Here is an 18,551-nt window from a genome sequence, read left to right as displayed (position 1 = left end):
GATTTGCTACCGTAAGTTCTCGTTTGGAATATGAGTAAATGAACTGCGGTCTGGCTCTCCCAGCTTGCACGCGGTTTGATTGGCTAGCACTTGTACTGGCGGGATTTGCATAAATGGGGTTTGATTGACTGATGCCAGCTTCGAAAGCATCGGGAGCATCAAAAGTTGAACATTGCTCAACTTTTGATGCTCACGATGCTTGCAAAACCATGCTACGCTCCCCACAATGCAGTTCGGCGAAGATTAAAAATCTTCTACGTCACCCCATTCAAGTGAATGGGCGAAGCTTTGAAAGATTGATTTCATGCCTGTGTGTGGACGGGCCGTTAGTGATGGAGATGCACATCCCTAGTCCCCAGTGTTCCAGGGAACTTACCAAGTGTCAGAAAACACAACCCTCTCTATTTTCCTCCATACCCAAATCTCTTAAAAAGGGGCTGCAACGGATCTGATACAGACTGATCCAGATTTGAACACTTCTGTGACGTCACAGAAGACCGCCACGGACATTGCCGTTTGAAAGCGCTGGAGACGCTGTAGTGCATATGCCAGGCCTGTAGATGGTTCTGTTCTCACAGAATCAGCCCATGCAAAGACAGTGTTAAATTGAGCGGAATGAGGAATGGCTAAAATGCATGATCTGTTTGGTATTTTGAAAAATAAAAAGTATAAATATGCCTTATATAGGTATGGTCCTACACTATATTATTCAAATATAGGATGATAGGTCCACTTTTAGTTTATTATCAACTACTGGTGCGATTTTCATGCAGATGGAAGACCCAATGCATTTTGAAGAGGACCTTAAAGGTCACATGTCATGGCCATTTCCACTGATCATAATTCCATTGTTGAGGTATACTAAAATAGAAAAATACTGTGCAATTTTCCAAACTCACATTGGTTTCGCATACAGCATCTCTGTAAAGTATGTGTATTCAGCAGGATTCACTTTCTCCACTAAACGGCTCGCTGCAGCTCCTCCCCCCTCCCCCGTGATTTCCTTGTTTAGCGATACACAGCCAAACTCAACCTGAACACACACAAAGTCACAGCCGAAATAAAAACAATAAGTGTGGCTTGATATTGAGTAAGAAAAAGGTTTATAGGTTGATAAACGCTGTGAGAATGGGTCTGCAGAGAGAATTTCGCGCGATCCCAACTGCCTGTTATTAGCCTGCAGCCAGGGAGCAGAAATCAGCAGGGCTGCATGCACTGAGTGTGTGTGTGGATTGGTCAATTTTGACCAATCAGCGGGGGCTTAACGTAACGGCTCCACGGACGTAACGTAACGGCTCCACGGATTGGCCCATTTAGTTCCGGGTACGTGCTCTCGTAAGCACGTACCCGGAAGAATCAAATGGATGATGACGTTTCACCAACGAGGCGTTTTGGGGAGGTATTTTCTGTTTTAGAGTTTTACTCGCTACAGGGTGTACTTTGAGGGTTTTGACTCTGCACACCGTTTACATGCAGAAAAACCTTCATAACACACAAGGGGACGGGTAATAACCGGAAAAGCAAGACATGTGATCTTTAATCAGAGGGCAAATACCAACATTATGGAAACTGCAGTGGGGAACATCTGCAGTCTTCAAATGCCCCCTAGAAGAAGAAGAAGAAGAAGAAGAAGAAGAAGAAGAAGAAGAAGAAGAAGAAGAAGAAGAAGCTTATTGTCATTAGGTAGTAGGGGTGCAACAACTAATCGATTACCAAATTAGTTGCCAACTAATTCAGTCGTCGATTTGTTGGTGACGTCATCACGTTTGTTTTACGCGCCGTTAAGCTCGAACGTTATTGGTCTTTTTATCGGTACTGGAGACATTCAAAAAATATATGTCATGTGTTATTGCTACAAAAACATAATATCGCAGTCTTAGTGTTGCCAACTCGTTTCTAATATGCAAAAAGACAAACAAATGCGTCTATGATGTATTTTCGATCAGACGAGATCTCTCTCCCCCGTCTGTGTGCGAGGGGGTGGGGCAGTTTACACAGACGCAGCTGCTCCATGCAGCAACACACTGTGGAGATGGCGGAGAGAGCGCGCTCCGAGGTGTGGTTAAAGTTTACCCGTCTCAATGTGGACAATGCTCGTTACCAAAAGTGCAATAAGAGTTTAGCATGTAAGGGCGGTAACACGAGCAATTTGTCTAAACATTTAGCAAAAAGTGCACGACATTCAGACGGAGGAGTTTACCGGGTTCGACACGGCATGTCATTCCTCGGGGACGGGACTACAGAGCTACTAGAAAGACAGTCGAACCGTTCGGCTGTCTTTCTAGTAGCTCTGTAGCCCCCTCCACGAGTAACGTTTCCACGTCAGGTGTTATGTATGCAGTGTTCCCATACATTGATTTATTTGTGGCGGGCCACCACAAATAAATATCGTCCGCCACAAATGGATCTCATAAAAAAAAATATATATTATTATTATTATTTAAAAAAAAAAAAGGGGGAGGTGGGCTGATGATCGGAAGATTGCGAATTCAAATCCTGCCTGGAACACCACTACTAGTGTGCCCTTGAGTAAGGCACTTAGCCCTCGGTTACTCCAGGGAGAATGTCCCTGTAATTGATCATTGTAAGTCGCTTTGGAATAAGGCGTCTGCTAAATGCCTGAATTGTAAATTGTAAATGATATTTTTGGGAGAATAAACCCCACAGATCCTCAACTCCGGTGTGTTTCGCTAATTGACAACGCAACACAGAGCAACAAGATCGTTGTCTACAGTAGCCATGAACTCGCATGTATTATCTTATTTGAGGGGGGGGTGGATGCATGGACCACCCGAATAGGTTAAGGGGCCTTTGACTTTTCTTGCCGGGGGGGGGGCGGTGCCCCCACAAATAGAATCGAATTCGGTGGGAAACACTGGTATGCTAGCAGCAACACACGGAGTTAACTCAATTATACAAACATGGGTTAATGATTAGAGGTGACTGAGTTATTTATTTTGTTAAAGTTTCAGCTATTCTGTTTACAATTCTGTCATCACATTATTTAATACGATTTGTTAAAATACTGTTGTTTCTTTTGATGTGAAATATTATTTATTTAATTTAAATAAAAAGCAATGTTAATTTTGTTCAAAATGTGTTTAGTTAATTTAATAATATATTTATTTTTGAATCAAGTATTCATCTTTATTGTCTTCATTGTTAGTTTCCACATGCCTAAAACAACCTCAAGCTAAATCTAAAAGTTAATGGCTAAATAAGAGCGTTTGAGAAATTGTGCAAGGCATAATAGTCCGAATAGTCGATTAATCGTTTCGTTAATCGATAGATAACGAGTAGGGAACGGTGCCTTGCTCAGGGACACCTCGGCAGCACTTGGTCTTTCCGGGACTTGAACTGGTGACCTTCCAGTTGCCAAGCCAAATCCCTATGGACTTCGCCACCACCGCCCTCTGTATAGTTATGAAATGACCCTAGTCAATGGAGTTAATACAAACCATGATAATTAATTATCTCTTACCTGTCATCTTATATCCGCTGGCAGCTAACTGTCCGGCCATGTACTCTCCATCCGAGTTGTTATGACTGCAGCCCCACGTTTTCATCCAGATTTTTTGGGTGCCAGGGATTAAACTGAAAAATGAATAACAATTTTTAAAAAAAATCCTTTTTCTGGAAATAAAAAAAATGAATAATCTACTGCATATCCTAACCAAGTGTTCTTTCACGAATCTGCCATAAAAGCCATGATCAAAACATTTACTCATTTTAAAAAGAAGGGACAGACTGTAAGGGCACTTTCAAACCTAACATGTTTTATTTAGGTTAGTGCGCAAAAAAAAAACTCAAACTAAACAAACAGACAGACTGCTTCCAAGCAGGACCTGGAGTGGTCCATTTGTAGTATAAATGATTTGGTGATAATGTACTGTATATAATATGAAATATTTCACCTGATAAATAAGAATGAAAAATCTAGTGAAAAAGACCTTGTGTCATATGTCACATGTCTTCCGAGTCACTTGCTTCAGAAGCGAGGCAAGAATACTTCCTGGCATTCGGAAAAACAAAGAGTGGAACAGGCTGTGCAGGTGTGCGTCATATGAGAGGCCCCGCCTTACATTTTCCGCCATAGATTTGGGGAAATTGGTCCGTGCGCACAGCATTGTGGGGATTTTAAGACCGCGGAGTTTACAGATGTGCAGCCTCGAAATTTCTCCAAAATAAGTACGCCGGGCTCGGTAGATTTCCAAGAATGCTGGACATTGGAACAGTACTTTGGCAGCACTCGATGACGTAATATGCTTGAACTAGTGGCTCTGGAGCAGCTTTACTCGAGATTGAGAAACACCCCCTGTCTCAACCACACTCAGTGCAACTAATCAAGGGCTTCATTAGGTCAGGTGTGCTTAAGATGGAACACATTAATACCTGTTCTGGCTAGAGGTTTGTTGAGTGACGTTTGATTGCATGTTAGAGATATAGCTAAGTCAAAAGAAGTGTCCAAAAAGTTCAGAGAAGAGATCATTACCTTGCACAAACAAGGAAAAGGATACAAAAAGACAGTTAAAGCACTGAATGTTCCTAGAGATACAGTTGGAAGTAGGGATGCTCCGATCGATCGGCCGCCGATCGTTATCGGCTGATATTCACTCTTAATAGTGTGATCGGTGCTCTCTATAAAGGCCGATCAGGAGAGCCGATCAGATGACGTAAAATACATGACACTTTTCTCCGTGCGCAGCAAAACAAGTTCGCCAAAATGGCTTCACCAGTCTCGCCGTTTTTGAAGGTGTCTGAAAAAGACAATAAAATAGCGGTATGCAACGTGTGTGAAGCAGAAATCCTGCAGCTCCGCCCGCTGTGGCGGACCGGTGAGCGGAGCAAAACACACTTCAAGTTAGACCTAACACACGCTATTTTATCTACCTCTGGAACAAGCTAAACTCGTTATAAATATGTTTATTCTTCACTGTCGGGTCACTCATTACTGGATTAGTGAGCTGCATGAGATACAGACGGGCTGTCAGGAGAGAAGGAGAGAGGGAAACAGAGCGCTTCCGCTCATTTCTCCCGTGTTATTATGCAAAGTTAATGTAAACTTGAATAATGTACTTCATTTGAATGTAATAATGTTGTTTATTGAAGCGCATCATTTATTGAAAAATGTATCTGAACTTTTCGATCCGTTAGATTATAAACTGAAGCAATATAAAAATGAGCACCATTAACTGAGTTTTAAACCTCAGCATATTACACACACTCCAAGACGTACACCACTACTAACCCAAAAGCACAGGAAAAGTCGGCTCCAATAGGCTCAAAACCATATAAATATGCCACAGAAGTTTTGGAATACTTTTCTGTGGGCCGATGAAACAAAACTGGAACTTTTCAGGAGATGGATCAGCAGTATGTCTGGAGGAAGAAGAATAAAGCATAATGCTTTGCTGCTTCTGGCACTAGAAAGAACAGGACAATGATCCCAAGCATACCTCAAGTCCACCAAGGCTCGGTTTAAGAAGAAGAAAAGGAAGATTCTAGAGTGGTCATCACAGTCACCTGACTTGAACCTCATAGAAAATCTCTGGTGGGATTTGAAGAAGGCGGTTGCAAAACGCACACCCAAGAATATTACTGAACTGGAGGCCATTGCCCATGAGGAATGGGCTAAGATTTCACAGGAACGCTATCAGAAGTTGGTGTCTGGCTATGGATCACCTTCGCGGCAGGTCATAAATGAAAAGGGTGCTCTACAGAGTACTAAAGATGGTTGTCATGAAGGGGTCGAATCATTTTGAGACTGCAGTAGTCATTAAAGAAGCATTTTGTGTTGAATTTGGATAAAACTATAGGTTACTTACGTAACCCCAGTTCTCAGAGTAACATGAAGTGAGATGTCTCACTATGGGATGCGCCTCATCGCAGAAGCATCAATCTCATTACGCCAATCCTGATTGGCTGGTGATCTTGACGTCAGCGTCAGGGAATCTACCCCCTATAAGTAGCTTGCGCTAAGCCGCATGCATCATTCAAAATAAGCACCTCTTCTCGCTTCACCATAGCAAGGAGGGCCGTCTGGTGAGACATCTCACTTCATGTTACTCTGAGAACTGGGGTTACGTAAGTAACCTATAGTTCTCATTCGTAACACTCCGTTCGATGTCTCACTATGGGATATTGTAGCTCCCGTATTGCCAGACGAGCTTATCTCGAAAATCACCAAACCCAACCAGAATTTAACAGTTAGAGCTCTAACTCAGCAGGGGGCCCAGCACTGCATGGGCCACACTGGGAGCAGAGACGTTTAATCTGTAAAAGCGGACAAAAGTGAGCGGCGAGGACCAGCTCGCCGCTGCACAAATGTCTTGGATGGAAACACCCCTGAACAAAGCCCAGGATGTAGCCAGACCACGAGTCAAATGAGCATGCAAACCCGAAGGTGCCTGCAGACCATGACTCGTGTAAGTCAAAGCAATTGCCTCCACAATCCAGTGAGAGAGACGTTGCTTAGTAACAGGCCTGCCCTTCTGAGGGTTAAGCCCAGGACACAAAGAGTTGGTCATTATGACGAAACTCTTTTGATCTGTCCATATAAGTGCGTAAAGCACGGACTGGACATAGCAAATTCGGCTGCTGTTCCCCGGAGGGACACAGCGGCGGAGGAAATGCCTCAATGTCAATGGGGGTACATGAACCAACCACCTTAGGTATAAAGGCAGGGTTGGGCTTCAGCAACACTCTCGTTAACCCTCGGGCGAACTGAGTGCATGAAGGATGTAAAGATAGCGCATGAATGTCACTGACTCGCTTGGCGGATGCCAGGGCCAGTAACAGCACTGTCTTGAGTGAAAGGTGCTTCATGTCAGCTTCTTCCAGGGGTTCAAATGGGGCTCGAGTGAGCCCATCTAAAACCACTGTCAAGTCCCATAAGGGCACCAGTGACCTGGAAACAGGAAGGAGCCTGCGAGCTCCCTTCATAAAACGGCAGACCAGAGGATGTTGGCCGGCCGTCTTACCCTCAAAACCCACATGGCATGCAGCAATAGCAGCCAGGTAGACTTTGATCGTGGAGAAAGCTCTGTGTTTATCAATTAGGTCCTGTAGAAATGATAAAATCACTCCCACAGGGCATTGAAAAGAGGTGTGCCCTTTTTGAAGGCACCAGTCCTCAAACACCCCCCACTTACAGTCATAAAGACACCTAGTGGAGGAAGCTCTCGCACTCTGAATAGTGTTTATCACCTTCTGCGGGAGACCCACTGCATTCAGATTATACCACTCACGGGCCAGGCCCATAGAGCCATGCGCTCCGGGTGTGGGTGAAAGATCGTCCCCCCCGCCTGAGACAGTATGTCTCTGCGTAGGGGGAGCTGCCACGGCTGACCGCACAGCAGCTGATATATCTCCGCCAGCCAGTACATTGCAGGCCAGTGCGGAGCTATCAGGATCATTGTGTGTCGCCATTCCCTCACTCTGGCCAGAGTTGGGGGTATCAGCACCAGGGGTGGAAACGCGTACAGGAGGACCGGAGGCCAATTGTGCGCGAGCGCGTCCACGCCTAACGGTGCGTTTTGATCGCGCATTGAAAAGAAAAGCTGACAGTGAGCATTTTCTTTTGATGCGAACAGATCTACCGCGGCTCGGCCGTAACGCACCCACAGCTGGCTCACAACCATTGGATGTAGAGTCCAGTCTGCATACAGTGGTGCACCTCTGGACGGCAGGTCTGCCCCGAGGTTCATCACACCCTGTACGTGCGTCGCTCTCAGAGAGAGGAGACGGCCGCAGCTCCACAAGATCAGTTTGCGTGCCAGCATGTGTAACTGGAGAGAGCGCAAACCCCCTTGTCGGTTTATATACGATATTGTGTTCTTATTGTCCGTCCTCACGAGGACATGGTGTCCTCTGAGAAAAGGCAGAAAGCGTTTTAGGGTGAGGAACACCGCTAAAAGCTCCAGGTAATTTATGTGCGACCGCTGGAGGTCTCTGCTCCAGAGACCCCTCACCGGACGACCTTCGTAAATACCTCCCCAGCCTGTCAGACATGCGTCTGTGGTGACCACCTTCCTTGAAAGGAAAGCACCCATAGGCACGCCCCGTACCAGAAAAGTCGGGTGCAGCCAGTGGCGCAGTGCCATTACGCATTTCACAGTAACTATCACTCTCCGCGCTCCATGACGCGCGGGGTTTAGTTTTAGAGCGGCTACCCAGCGCTGAAACTCCCTCATGTGTAACCGTCCCAGTCGTACGACCAGGATGGCTGACGCCATGAGCCCCAGTAACCGCAGTCATGATCTGAAGAGAACATGTTTGCGCAGCTGGAAATGAGCGAGACAAGCTCTGAAAACTTTCACTCTTTCCGCTGACAGGCGAGCTGTAAAAGGCACCGAGTTCAGGTGTAAACCCAGGAAGAGTACAGTCTGTGCCGGGCACAACATGCTCTTTTCTGTGTTTATTATGAAACCCATGTTGAGCAGGTGCTTTACGAGGACATTTGTCTGCGTAATAGCCTCCTGTTCCGACTGTGCGAGAAGCAGCCAGTCGTCTAGGTAGGTTGCCAGGCGAATACCCTGTTGTCTTAACGGGGCTATCGCGGCTTCCGTACATCGTACAAACACTCTTGGACTGAGAGACAGACCGAAGGGAAGTACTCTGTATTCGTAACAGATCCCCTGAAATGCGAACCTCAGATATTTCCTGTGTGGGTAATATACTGGGATGTGGACATACGCATCTTTCAGGTCGACTGATGTAAACCAGTCGTTTTGTCGCACGAGACGCAGCAGAGATGTGTGAGTGAGCATTCTGAATTTGTATCTTTTTAGATATTTGTTCAGAGCCCTCACATCTAGTATTGGCCGAATTCCGTTCCCTCCCCGTTTGGGAACGAGGAAATACTTGGAATAAAAGCCGCTCTGACTCTGCTCGGCGGGTATTATAGATATAGCCTTCTTTTCTAGAAGTGAGAGAATCTCTCTCTCCAGAATATGGGCTGACTCTCCTCGGGCTTGTGAATACAGAACGCCCGAGAAGCGAGGGGGGGTGACAGCGAATTGGAGTCTGTAGCCCCGTGTTACTGTCTTGAAAACCCAAGCAGACGCTGTGAGCATCTCCCACTGTTTGCTCCTTAGAGCCAGCAGAGATGTCACGTCTCTTACCCTCTGAGTCTCTATTTGTTGTGTTATGGGGCCCTCTAGTGTCTGAACACGATGGTACCCCATTTTGACAATCCCCACCGAGACTGCGCATGCGCGTGACGGTGGTGCCTTCACAACCCCAGCCGGCACTGCGCATGCGCGTGATGGTAGCGGCTCTATAACCCCAGTTGTCACTGCGCATGCGCATGGCGGTGGTGCCTTCACAGACCCGTCTATTATCCGCCTTTTGAGAGAGGCCGTAGATGCTCTCAAAAGAGGGACAGGCGACAGACTGTTTATTGTTTTTATTGTCTTTCTTTTCATTTTTTTGGACTGCGCCCTCGGCTTGAAGCCTGGATGCGAAAGTGAAAAATTGTTTATTTGAAAACAACAACAATTGTGACATGTGTTTTTGTTACTTAGGCAGATAGCAGAACTCGCTGTCTCTGGTATTAAGTCTGTTTCCCTTCTGGCGCGAACTTGAGGATGGCGTTGCGGCATCACTCGAGGCGGCGGGAAGATGGAGGCCTGGTGGCACCCCGAAAACACATCTGGAGCTGGGGAACAGGGAACTTCCAGCTCTGCCACCGAGGAGAGGAGAGGAGGCTGTCAGGCCGCCTGCTTCTTTTTCCTCGACTGGTGACCGAAAATCTGAGTCGGCTGTGCCTGAACAGCAGCTGCCGAAACCGGAGATTTCCTCGGCCAGCTCATCCTCGTCTCCTGCCTGGGCTGGGGACTCGGGGCGGGCTGTGGCCTCTGCTGCCTCGGTACCTTGAACCAGGCAGAACATGAGGCAACTTGGGCGAAGGACTGCCGCGAGACCGTCGCAGGTAGCGGCTGGACCCTTCGGGGGAGACAGAGGTGCAGGGCCTCGTCTTCCTTCTTTTTCGACTCACATCTCCGCTGCATCGAGACTAAAGCGGAGCCGAAAATACCCTCGGGAACGATAGGCATGTCAAGAACATCCTCCTTTTCCCGGTCTGGGAGGTTGGTCAGGTTGAGCAACCTGGCTCTCTCCTGTTCCACCATTATGCCCATGACTTTGCCCGTGGCCTGGACTGCACAGCGCTGCACACGGAGGCAAATGTCCGTGATCGCTGCGATCTCGTCCCATACGGCCGGCCCAGGTTTGCTCGATAGGTCCTCGCAGAACTCCGCCTGGTAGGCGGTCAGCAGTGAGGAGAAATTGAGTGCCCTGGCGTACAACGCTGCAGCTTTATAGGCCCGTTCCGTCATCGCTAACTGGAACCGTTCTGCCTTCACCGGTAGCGTGGGGTTCCTGCTTGGTGTCAGAGCCAGCCTCGGTTGGAGGTGGGCTGCCACCAGCGGTTCCATGGGCGGCATGCGGAGCAGGCCGAGCCTCTCCATACCGTCACAGTCCAGGGAGGAGGCACCCTGGATTGGGGCCTTATTACTGAAGGGGCGGTCTCTCCACGAGACCGACATCTCATCCAGCATCTCCGGGAAGACTGGAAGGAGCTGCCTCTTTGTCCTCGCTGCGTGGGGCAAAGTCTTCCCCTCGTAGCGAGACCTGGAGGTCTCCTTGGCCATTTCAGGCCATGGGATATCCAGCCTGGACGCGGCACGTTGACACACGGCCTGCAGGTCCATGCTCAGACAGGGCGAAGCTGGTGCGCTATCGCCCGGGAGAGCAGCCATCGCTCCCGGCTTTGCAGCCTGAGCTGATGACACGAAGACATCATCGTCTTGCTCATCCGAGTCAGACAGGAGGAACTCAGAGGTATCCTCTTCGTCCTCCATGTAGTCCAACTCCAGGACATCATCCGCGGGCGAGACCATGGTGAGGTCCAGTTGGGAGCCGCAGCTTGACACAGCGCGGGGCTCCGCTCTCGCGGCTGTTGCCGCCACCGGGTCCCAGCCTGACACGGCGCAGGGCTCCGGTTCAGCAGCTGCCGCTGTTACTGAGCCCCAGCCTGACACAGCGCGGGGCTCAATCACCGCGGCGGACGCCCCCATGTCTTGATTGCCGGCCGGCGAAACAGCGGACATGAGGGGGTCCTGTCCCGACAAGCTAGCTTGACAAGCTAGCTTGGCGTGCTAGCCGTCGGCGGAGGCTCTTGATGGTGAAGCGGGAACAATGCCCGCACGAGCCCGGGTTTTCGATAGCCTCCTGGGCGTGTTCCAGCCCGAGGCAGGATGAGCAGACCTGGTGTGAGTCTGTGCCTGATATCTTCAACCCGCAGCCGCAGAGCCGAGCCTCCGAGTCCCTGACTCCTCTGGTGTGAGGGAGAGAAGCGTCCATCTCGTTCGCCGTGGTGAAGACGTGGAGAGGACCCGCTCGTAACAGGTACGTTGCTGAGAAAAAATCCTTCCCCACCTGTCGTTAATCTGGAGAAAAAATCGACGGTGTAGAATTTTATTTTCAAAGAATATTAACTGGTATGTTAATACCCTTTTTATCTTCCCCTCCTCTGGTGTGAGAGAGAAAAAGAAAAAACCGTCCCCGCTACCTTGGTGTCGGTAGTGAGGAAAGGCAAGCTAGTAACAGGTGTATTACCAGCTTGAAAAATCAAAACCTTACCTTTAATTCCGAAGAAATAAACGGCGAGGTAGATTGCAACACTAACTGGTGTGTTAGTATTAACAGTCTTCTTGCAGAAGTATATATAAAAGTAGCCGGCGAGCGCCCGTCGACCGAAGTTAGCTTGGATAGCTTGGTTCCGTCTGTGGACTGTGTGAGCTAGCCCGGCTACCAATAGAGATGTGCTCTGAAGCGAGAAGAGGTGTTTGAATGATGCATGCGGCGTAACGCAAGCTACTTATAGGGGGTAGATTCCCTGAGGCTGACGTCAAGATCACCAGCCAATCAGGATTGGCGTAATGAGATTGATGCTTCTGTTTGCTCCGCGATGAGGCGCATCCCATAGTGAGACATCGAACGGAGTGTTACGAATGAGAACCCTTGTACTACAGTGTAAGAAAAAGTGTTTAGAGAGTACTTGTCCATGGACAAGTGAGTTTGGCAATTTACTTTTCCGAATACATTTTTCACTTGTCCATAGCTATACTTTGTGCATGCTGCACCTATTTTATTTGTTCATATTTGGCAAGAAACATGCTCTACAAGAATCTTCCTCTTGGGGCCACTGGAATCTTCTTCTTCGGCATCGTATTTTCCCACGGTTTTACGACACCGCTAACGTCAGTGAGCGGTAAGATTTTACTGCATCACACATAGGGATGGGTATCGTTTTAACGGTACTACTACTTTTATCGTTACCGCTTATCGATCCGGACCTTTAACGGTACTCTTATCGGTTATTTTGAGAGAAAAAAAAATGTAAATTAACTAAACAAATTGTAAATAATGTGAACTTACAGAACTGTAAAAAGCTAATAAAAAACAAGTATTTACTGCAAAAATACAGTGGTACAGAGCAACACAGTTGGGGCATATAGGCAGTGTTGTAGTCAAGTCACCAATTCACGAGTCCAAGTCACTCTCGAGTCACCACTTTTCGAGTCCAAGTCCAAGTCCGAGTCACCAAGGGAGAGTCGTAGTCGAGTCTGAGTCCAAGTCCGAGTCACCTAAGAAGAGTCCGAGTCGAGTCCGAGTCATCATTACCTGTGTTTGAGTCCGAGTCACCTAAGAAGAGTCCAAGTCAAGTCCGAGTCACAAGTCTTCATGTATTAATCTTCGTGGATATACAGTAGGGGAAAAAAGTATTTAGTCAGCCACCAATTGTGCAAGTTCTCCCACTTCAAAATATGAGAGGCCTGTCATTTTCATCCTAGGTACACTTCAACTATGAGAGACAGAATGGGGGGAAAGAATCCAGGAAATCACATTGTAGGATTTTTAATGAATTAATTGGTAAATTCCTCAGTAAAATAAGTATTTGGTCACCTACAAACAAACAAGATTTATGGCTCTCACAGACCTGTAACTTCTTCTTTAAGAGCCTCCTCTGTCCTCCACTTGTTAACTGTATTAATGGCACCTGTTTGAACTCGTTATCAGTATAAAAGACAACTGTCCACAACCTCAAACAGTCACACTCCAAACTCCACTATGGCCAAGACCAAAGAGCTGTCAAAGGACACCAGAAACAAAATTGTAGACCTGCACCAGGCTGGGAAGACTGAATCTGCAATAGGTAAGCAGCTTGGTGTGAAGAAATCAACTGTGGGAGCAATTATTAGAAAATGGAAGACATACAAGACCACTGATAATCTCCCTCGATCTGGGGCTCCACGCAAGATCTCACCCCGTGGGGTCAAAATGATCACAAGAACGGTGAGCAAAAATCCCAGAACCACACGGAGGGACCTAGTCAATGACCTGCAGAGAGCTGGGACCAAAGTATTAAAGGCTACCATCAGTAACACACTACGCCGCCAGGGACTCAAATCCTGCAGTGCCAGACGTGTCCCCCTGCTTAAGCCAGTACATGTCCAGGCCCGTCTCAAGTTTGCTTGAGAGCATTTAGATTATCCAGAAGAGGATTGGGAGATGGTCTTATGGTCAGATGAAACCAATATAGAATTTCTTGGTAAAAACTCAACTAGACATGTTTGGAGGAGAGAGAATGCTGAGTTGCATCCAAAGAACACCATACCTACTGTGAAACATGGGGGTGGAAACATCATGCTTTGGGGCTGTTTTTCTGCAAAGGCACCAGGACGACTGATCCGTGTAAAGGAAAGAATGAATGGGGCCATGTATCGTGAGATTTTGAGTGACAACCTCCTTCCATCAGCAAGGGCATTGAAGATGAAACGTGGATGGGTCTTTCAGCATGACAATGATCCCAAACACACCGCCCGGGCAACGAAGGAGTAGCTTCGTAAGAAGCATTTCAAGGTCCTTGAGTGGCCTAGCCAGTCTCCAGATCTCAAACCCATAGAAAATCTTTGGAGGGAGTTGAAAGTCTGTGTTGCCCAGCGACAGCCCCAAAACATCACTGCTCTAGAGGAGATCTGCATGGAGGAATGGGACAAAATACCAGCAACAGTGTGTGAAAACCTTGTGAAGACTTACAAAAAACGTTTGATCTCTGTCATTGCCAACAAAGGGTATATAACAAAGTATTGAGATGAACTTTTGTTATTGACCAAATACTTATTTTCCACCATAATTTGCATATAAATTCTTTAAAAATCAGGCAATGTGATTTTCTGGATTTTTTTTTCTCATTTTGTCTCTCATAGTTGAGGTATACCTAGGATGAAAATTACAGGCCTCTCTCATCTTTTTTAACTGGGAGAACTTGCACAATTGGTGGCTGACTAAATACTTTTTTGCCCCACTGTATGTGTTGAAATGTAGCTGCTCCTCTACATTGCTTTTATCCTGTCATGTTATATTAATCTGTCTATTGAACTGCTGTGAAGCAAGTTTGGCTACAATTCTTCTAATAGGTGCTATACAAATATAAAGCTTATTACTAATATTAATATTATTATTGTAAATGACCTTTTAATATGTCTAACTATATTTAAAATGAGTTATCTTTTAGAGAAGTGATTATATTTGCATGCCAATATTTTCCTATGGTAAAGTTTTCGTTTTGCACTTTTATTTTGATAGTAATAAGATCAGGACTCTTATTTTGAAGGAACTTTTACTGGTTAAATCGGTTTACTGATAAATATTTAGCCCCAGAAAGCACATGGCTACTTAGCATGCAAAATGACGTCATTCTGCATGTTAAGTAGCCATGTACTTTCATGTTATCAGCTGAATCTTTATTTATTGATTAGATCACGTTACTCTGATGATAGTGTTCAAGACAGCCATGTCTGAACTCGATCCTTAGAGTAGGTAATGTTTTACGGAGCCTTCTCTTCAATATTGTTTCCACATAACGAACATTTTGCATTGCTCTTTTCCAATGTGGAAGCAGAAGGTGTGAAAGCATACAGCACGATGTGGGGTGTATCTCTAGACATCTTTGTTTGTAGCCTTTATTTAACCAGGTGAAAGCCCTTTGAGATCAAAAGATCTCTTTTTCAAGGGTGACCTGCATCTCTAGACTGGAATAGCGGGGCCCAGTCCGTGAACTTGCCTCACAGGTGCACATGCCAGGATAGAGGACATCAGACTCCAGAGAAAACTTGCTCGAGTCCGAGTCCAAGTCAGAGCGTCAATGTACAAGTCGAGTCCGAGTCATCGTGGGGGGGGGAAATTCACGAGTCCGAGTCCAAGTCAGAGCGTCAATGTACAAGTCGAGTCCATGTCAGCGTACGCGAGAATTCACGAGTCTGAGTCTGAGATGGAGTACTCGAGTCCAGGACTCGAGTACTCCATCTCTGCGGTATGCTGCAATAGGCCTAACGGTTCTTCTGGAAGAACATTGAGGTTGTGGTGGGACATTACGGGACATAATATGTTGTTGTTTTGACAAATTGCTCGTGTTACCGCTCTTACGTGCTAAACTCTTATTGCACTTTTGGCAACGAGCTTAGTTCTTTCTGCCATCTCCACCGCAAGTGCGCGTGTGCGCGAGCGTGCGTGTGTGTGTGTTGCATGCATGTAGCAGCCGCGTGTGTAAACTGCCCTGCCCCCTCACACACAGACGGGGGAGAGAGATCTCTCGTCTGGATTGGAAAGATATAAATAATTTTTGTAGTCTTATTGCATATTAGAAACTGAGTTGGCGAAACTAAAACTGCAATCTAATGTTTATTTAGCAATAATACATATGACATATTTTTAAAAGTCTCTAGTACCGAGACCGATAACATTGGAGCTTAACGATACCACTGTCTTTAATAATTCCGCACCGGGGCCCGTTTAATACCGGGGCTTGGTACCCATCCCTAATAACACATGACAAAGAAGGAAACGCAAAGCGGTCGCAAACAACAATGGCGGACACGGACACTTTGCGAATGAGTTCTGCCTTTTGTAAGCTGAATTTATCAATAATTTGAAACGTCACCTGTCTGTCGGACAATGGAAAGATGTACTTGTCCAATATTGTAAATAACACGTCCCGGACGATAGGACGAGTGCTTTTTCGCACACTGTATTATTAGCTTCATTTAACTACTTAAACCGTTGTTGTGGAATTTGTTTATTGCAAACAGCCTTTGAAATATTTTGCCAATAAACCTAATGTACAATAGGGGTTGAATCATTTGCGTTGCACCTGTACATTTTTCTCTTCTTCTCTTACCTGTCAATCATTATTTTTGAAATGTGAGGTCCTGTGGCGATCATAACCAAATTAGATCAATCTATTATTCCCTCATGCAGTCTCCAAGGAGCAGTAAAGTACTGAATGAGTTAATGGATTATTTGTTACCAAGAGATCCATATAGCCCTGATCATGTAAATTTGACAGTCACCTTAACTGTCTAACTAATGACTTACGAGTCAGTCCACATGAGTAAAAGACTATATCAAGTATTTTTACTTTACCGGATCAAGTCAACCAAGCTTCTGGTGGAAAAGCAAAGTTACTGTCTATGACTTTAGTGTTAACACGAAATGATTGAAACATTATGTTCAACATGTATTCAACATGAACCACCATTCACTAGAAAATATGAATACAGGTTGGTTTTAAAACGTGCAGTTAATTGAAGTAGTCAATAAGGGAATTTTGCATTTACTTCCCCAATATCAGCCTAAAATATATTGTAAACTGGCAATAGATCACACTAAGGTCACACTCTAAACTGCTGTGTGCACCACATCAAACATTTGACAAACCTATCAGTGTGCAGCTCCTCTTGGCTCAGAGGCTCTTTTTTCTTCCTGAACCTCGGCATGATGCTCTTTCTAGCAGACTGTCTCTCATTAGGTGTGGGGTCGCTAGAGGACACCATGTCCTCAATGTCGTCAATCAGAGAGTCACAGGCGGACGGCATGATGCTCTGAAAATCAGATAGATACATAGTGAGCATAGCATTATTCTAGAAACTGTCTAGAAAATGTGATAGGGACATTTAATTGCTCGTGGATGTTAAAAAAGGCGTAAACTAACTATAATCAGCAATACATTTAATACAATAATTAACCACATTGATGTGTCGGAATATGGCTAAATAATATAACAATTATTTTTGTTTTCTAGTAATTTTACAATTATGTTATCAATTAATGAATTGGACATTCAGTCACTAAAACATCAACAACGTGTAAAAAGCCCATCACCGTTTTCTGAAGACCAAAGTATGTTTTCTGACTATGTATTAAATATAATCAAAGAATAACAACATTTTCTTATTTAAAAAATAATAATTAACTATTTTGAAATAAGTATAACAAGTTCCAGATTGTTATACTTTAGGTACCTATATGTAAGGTTTTGTGGAGAACGAGCTTTAAACTTCTTGGATAATGCCGTTTACAGTGATGTTAGGAGTAATTTCGATTGAGAGACATGTTAAAGTCATGACATTCCATTTCTGAAACTGTAGACAATACATACTTGAATGATTTATTCATACAGAATCCTGTGATTATTGGAGGAGGGCACCTGTGCCCACTGACGCAGATGAGGTAATTAGCCTAACCCTATACAGACAGCTATACTAAGAAGTGGTCACTTACACCAACTTTAGCAAAGAGTTCACACGGTTTTTCCAATTCATATTTCTCAACCTGCTCTGCTAATTTGTACAACTTGCTTTGCTTTCTCTACAAAAACGTTTCATTATTTCAATGTATGAATTGAAAATGTGCAACAGAAAAAACTACCAAGCTACATGAATGGCAGGTAATAAAAGGTAAATTAAAAAATATATTAGCTCGCTAGTAAATGCTAGGTCAAACAGCTCTGATACGCCAAACATATAACATTAAATACAATATGTACTTTGAAAGTCTTACAAGACAAATAGTGAAGATAAACTCACTTAAAAAACCAAATGAAACTAAACTAGAGCTACTCCCTTACTTAGTCGTATAAACTGAATGTGGCTTACTAACTAACTTATCAGTTAGCTAGTATGTAACCCCCTATCCTAGCAGCTGCTGTTGACATAACTTAAAAAGCAACATAATTATAGGTAACGTTGACAGAACTAATCATGCATCTTATCTTATCACTACATTGATAAAGTAATAACTACGTGATATTAGAGTTGCCTACCCAACTGATGTAATGTCGTGTTTTATTCGGACCTTTACCTGTAACCCAACCGCACACGCAGGCTAGGTGATTAACGTTACAAATGAGAAACACGTGAGAAAAAGTATAATTTGACAGACACATAGCAACCTGTAGTGTAACATGACAAGCTAGCTGTTAGCTTAGCCTGCCTCAGTAGCTAGCCACTACCCACGTGCCCCTATTGTGGACAGCCAGACCCTTTGAGATAATATATAAATATCTTACCTGTGCCGCAATGTGGTTCCAAGTTAAAATATATGCAAATTCAGAGGGTAGGAGGTCTAAGAAATAGAAAATGTTATTATTTACACCATCAAAACAGTTGTCACAACTCTCAGACCGCCATACTTTTGCGTAGTTACGG

The 18,551-nt window shown here is 45.2% G+C and overlaps 1 protein-coding gene across 1 annotated transcript; it reads right to left on the bottom strand.

Moving 5' to 3' along the window:
* Positions 1-1,579: 1,579 nt before the first annotated feature.
* LOC307046826 (threonylcarbamoyladenosine tRNA methylthiotransferase-like) lies at positions 1,580-18,551 on the bottom strand. Its single transcript, XM_079693471.1, has 4 exons — positions 18,413-18,551; positions 16,783-16,946; positions 3,482-3,594; positions 1,580-1,605 (listed from the first exon to the last, which is right to left on the bottom strand). The coding sequence occupies exons 2-4, from the start codon at positions 16,938-16,940 to the stop codon at positions 1,595-1,597; spliced, it is 282 nt and encodes a 93-aa protein (XP_079549597.1). The 5' UTR covers positions 16,941-16,946; positions 18,413-18,551; the 3' UTR covers positions 1,580-1,594.

The sequence above is a fragment of the Notothenia rossii genome (genome assembly GCF_949606895.1).
Source record: "Notothenia rossii genome assembly, chromosome: 7".
NCBI lineage: Eukaryota > Metazoa > Chordata > Actinopteri > Perciformes > Nototheniidae > Notothenia > Notothenia rossii.
This window is presented reverse-complemented; position numbering and strand designations above follow the sequence as displayed.

Bases quoted from the DNA above. Each gene is read 5' to 3' on its own strand.
- LOC307046826 (XM_079693471.1), bottom strand. From the start codon at position 16,940: ATGCCGTCCGCCTGTGACTCTCTGATTGACGACATTGAGGACATGGTG. The intron at 3,595-16,782 runs GTTTGTCAAATG...TTCATTTTTCAG, and splicing joins GAGGAGCTGCACACTGATAG to TTTAATCCCTGGCACCCAAA.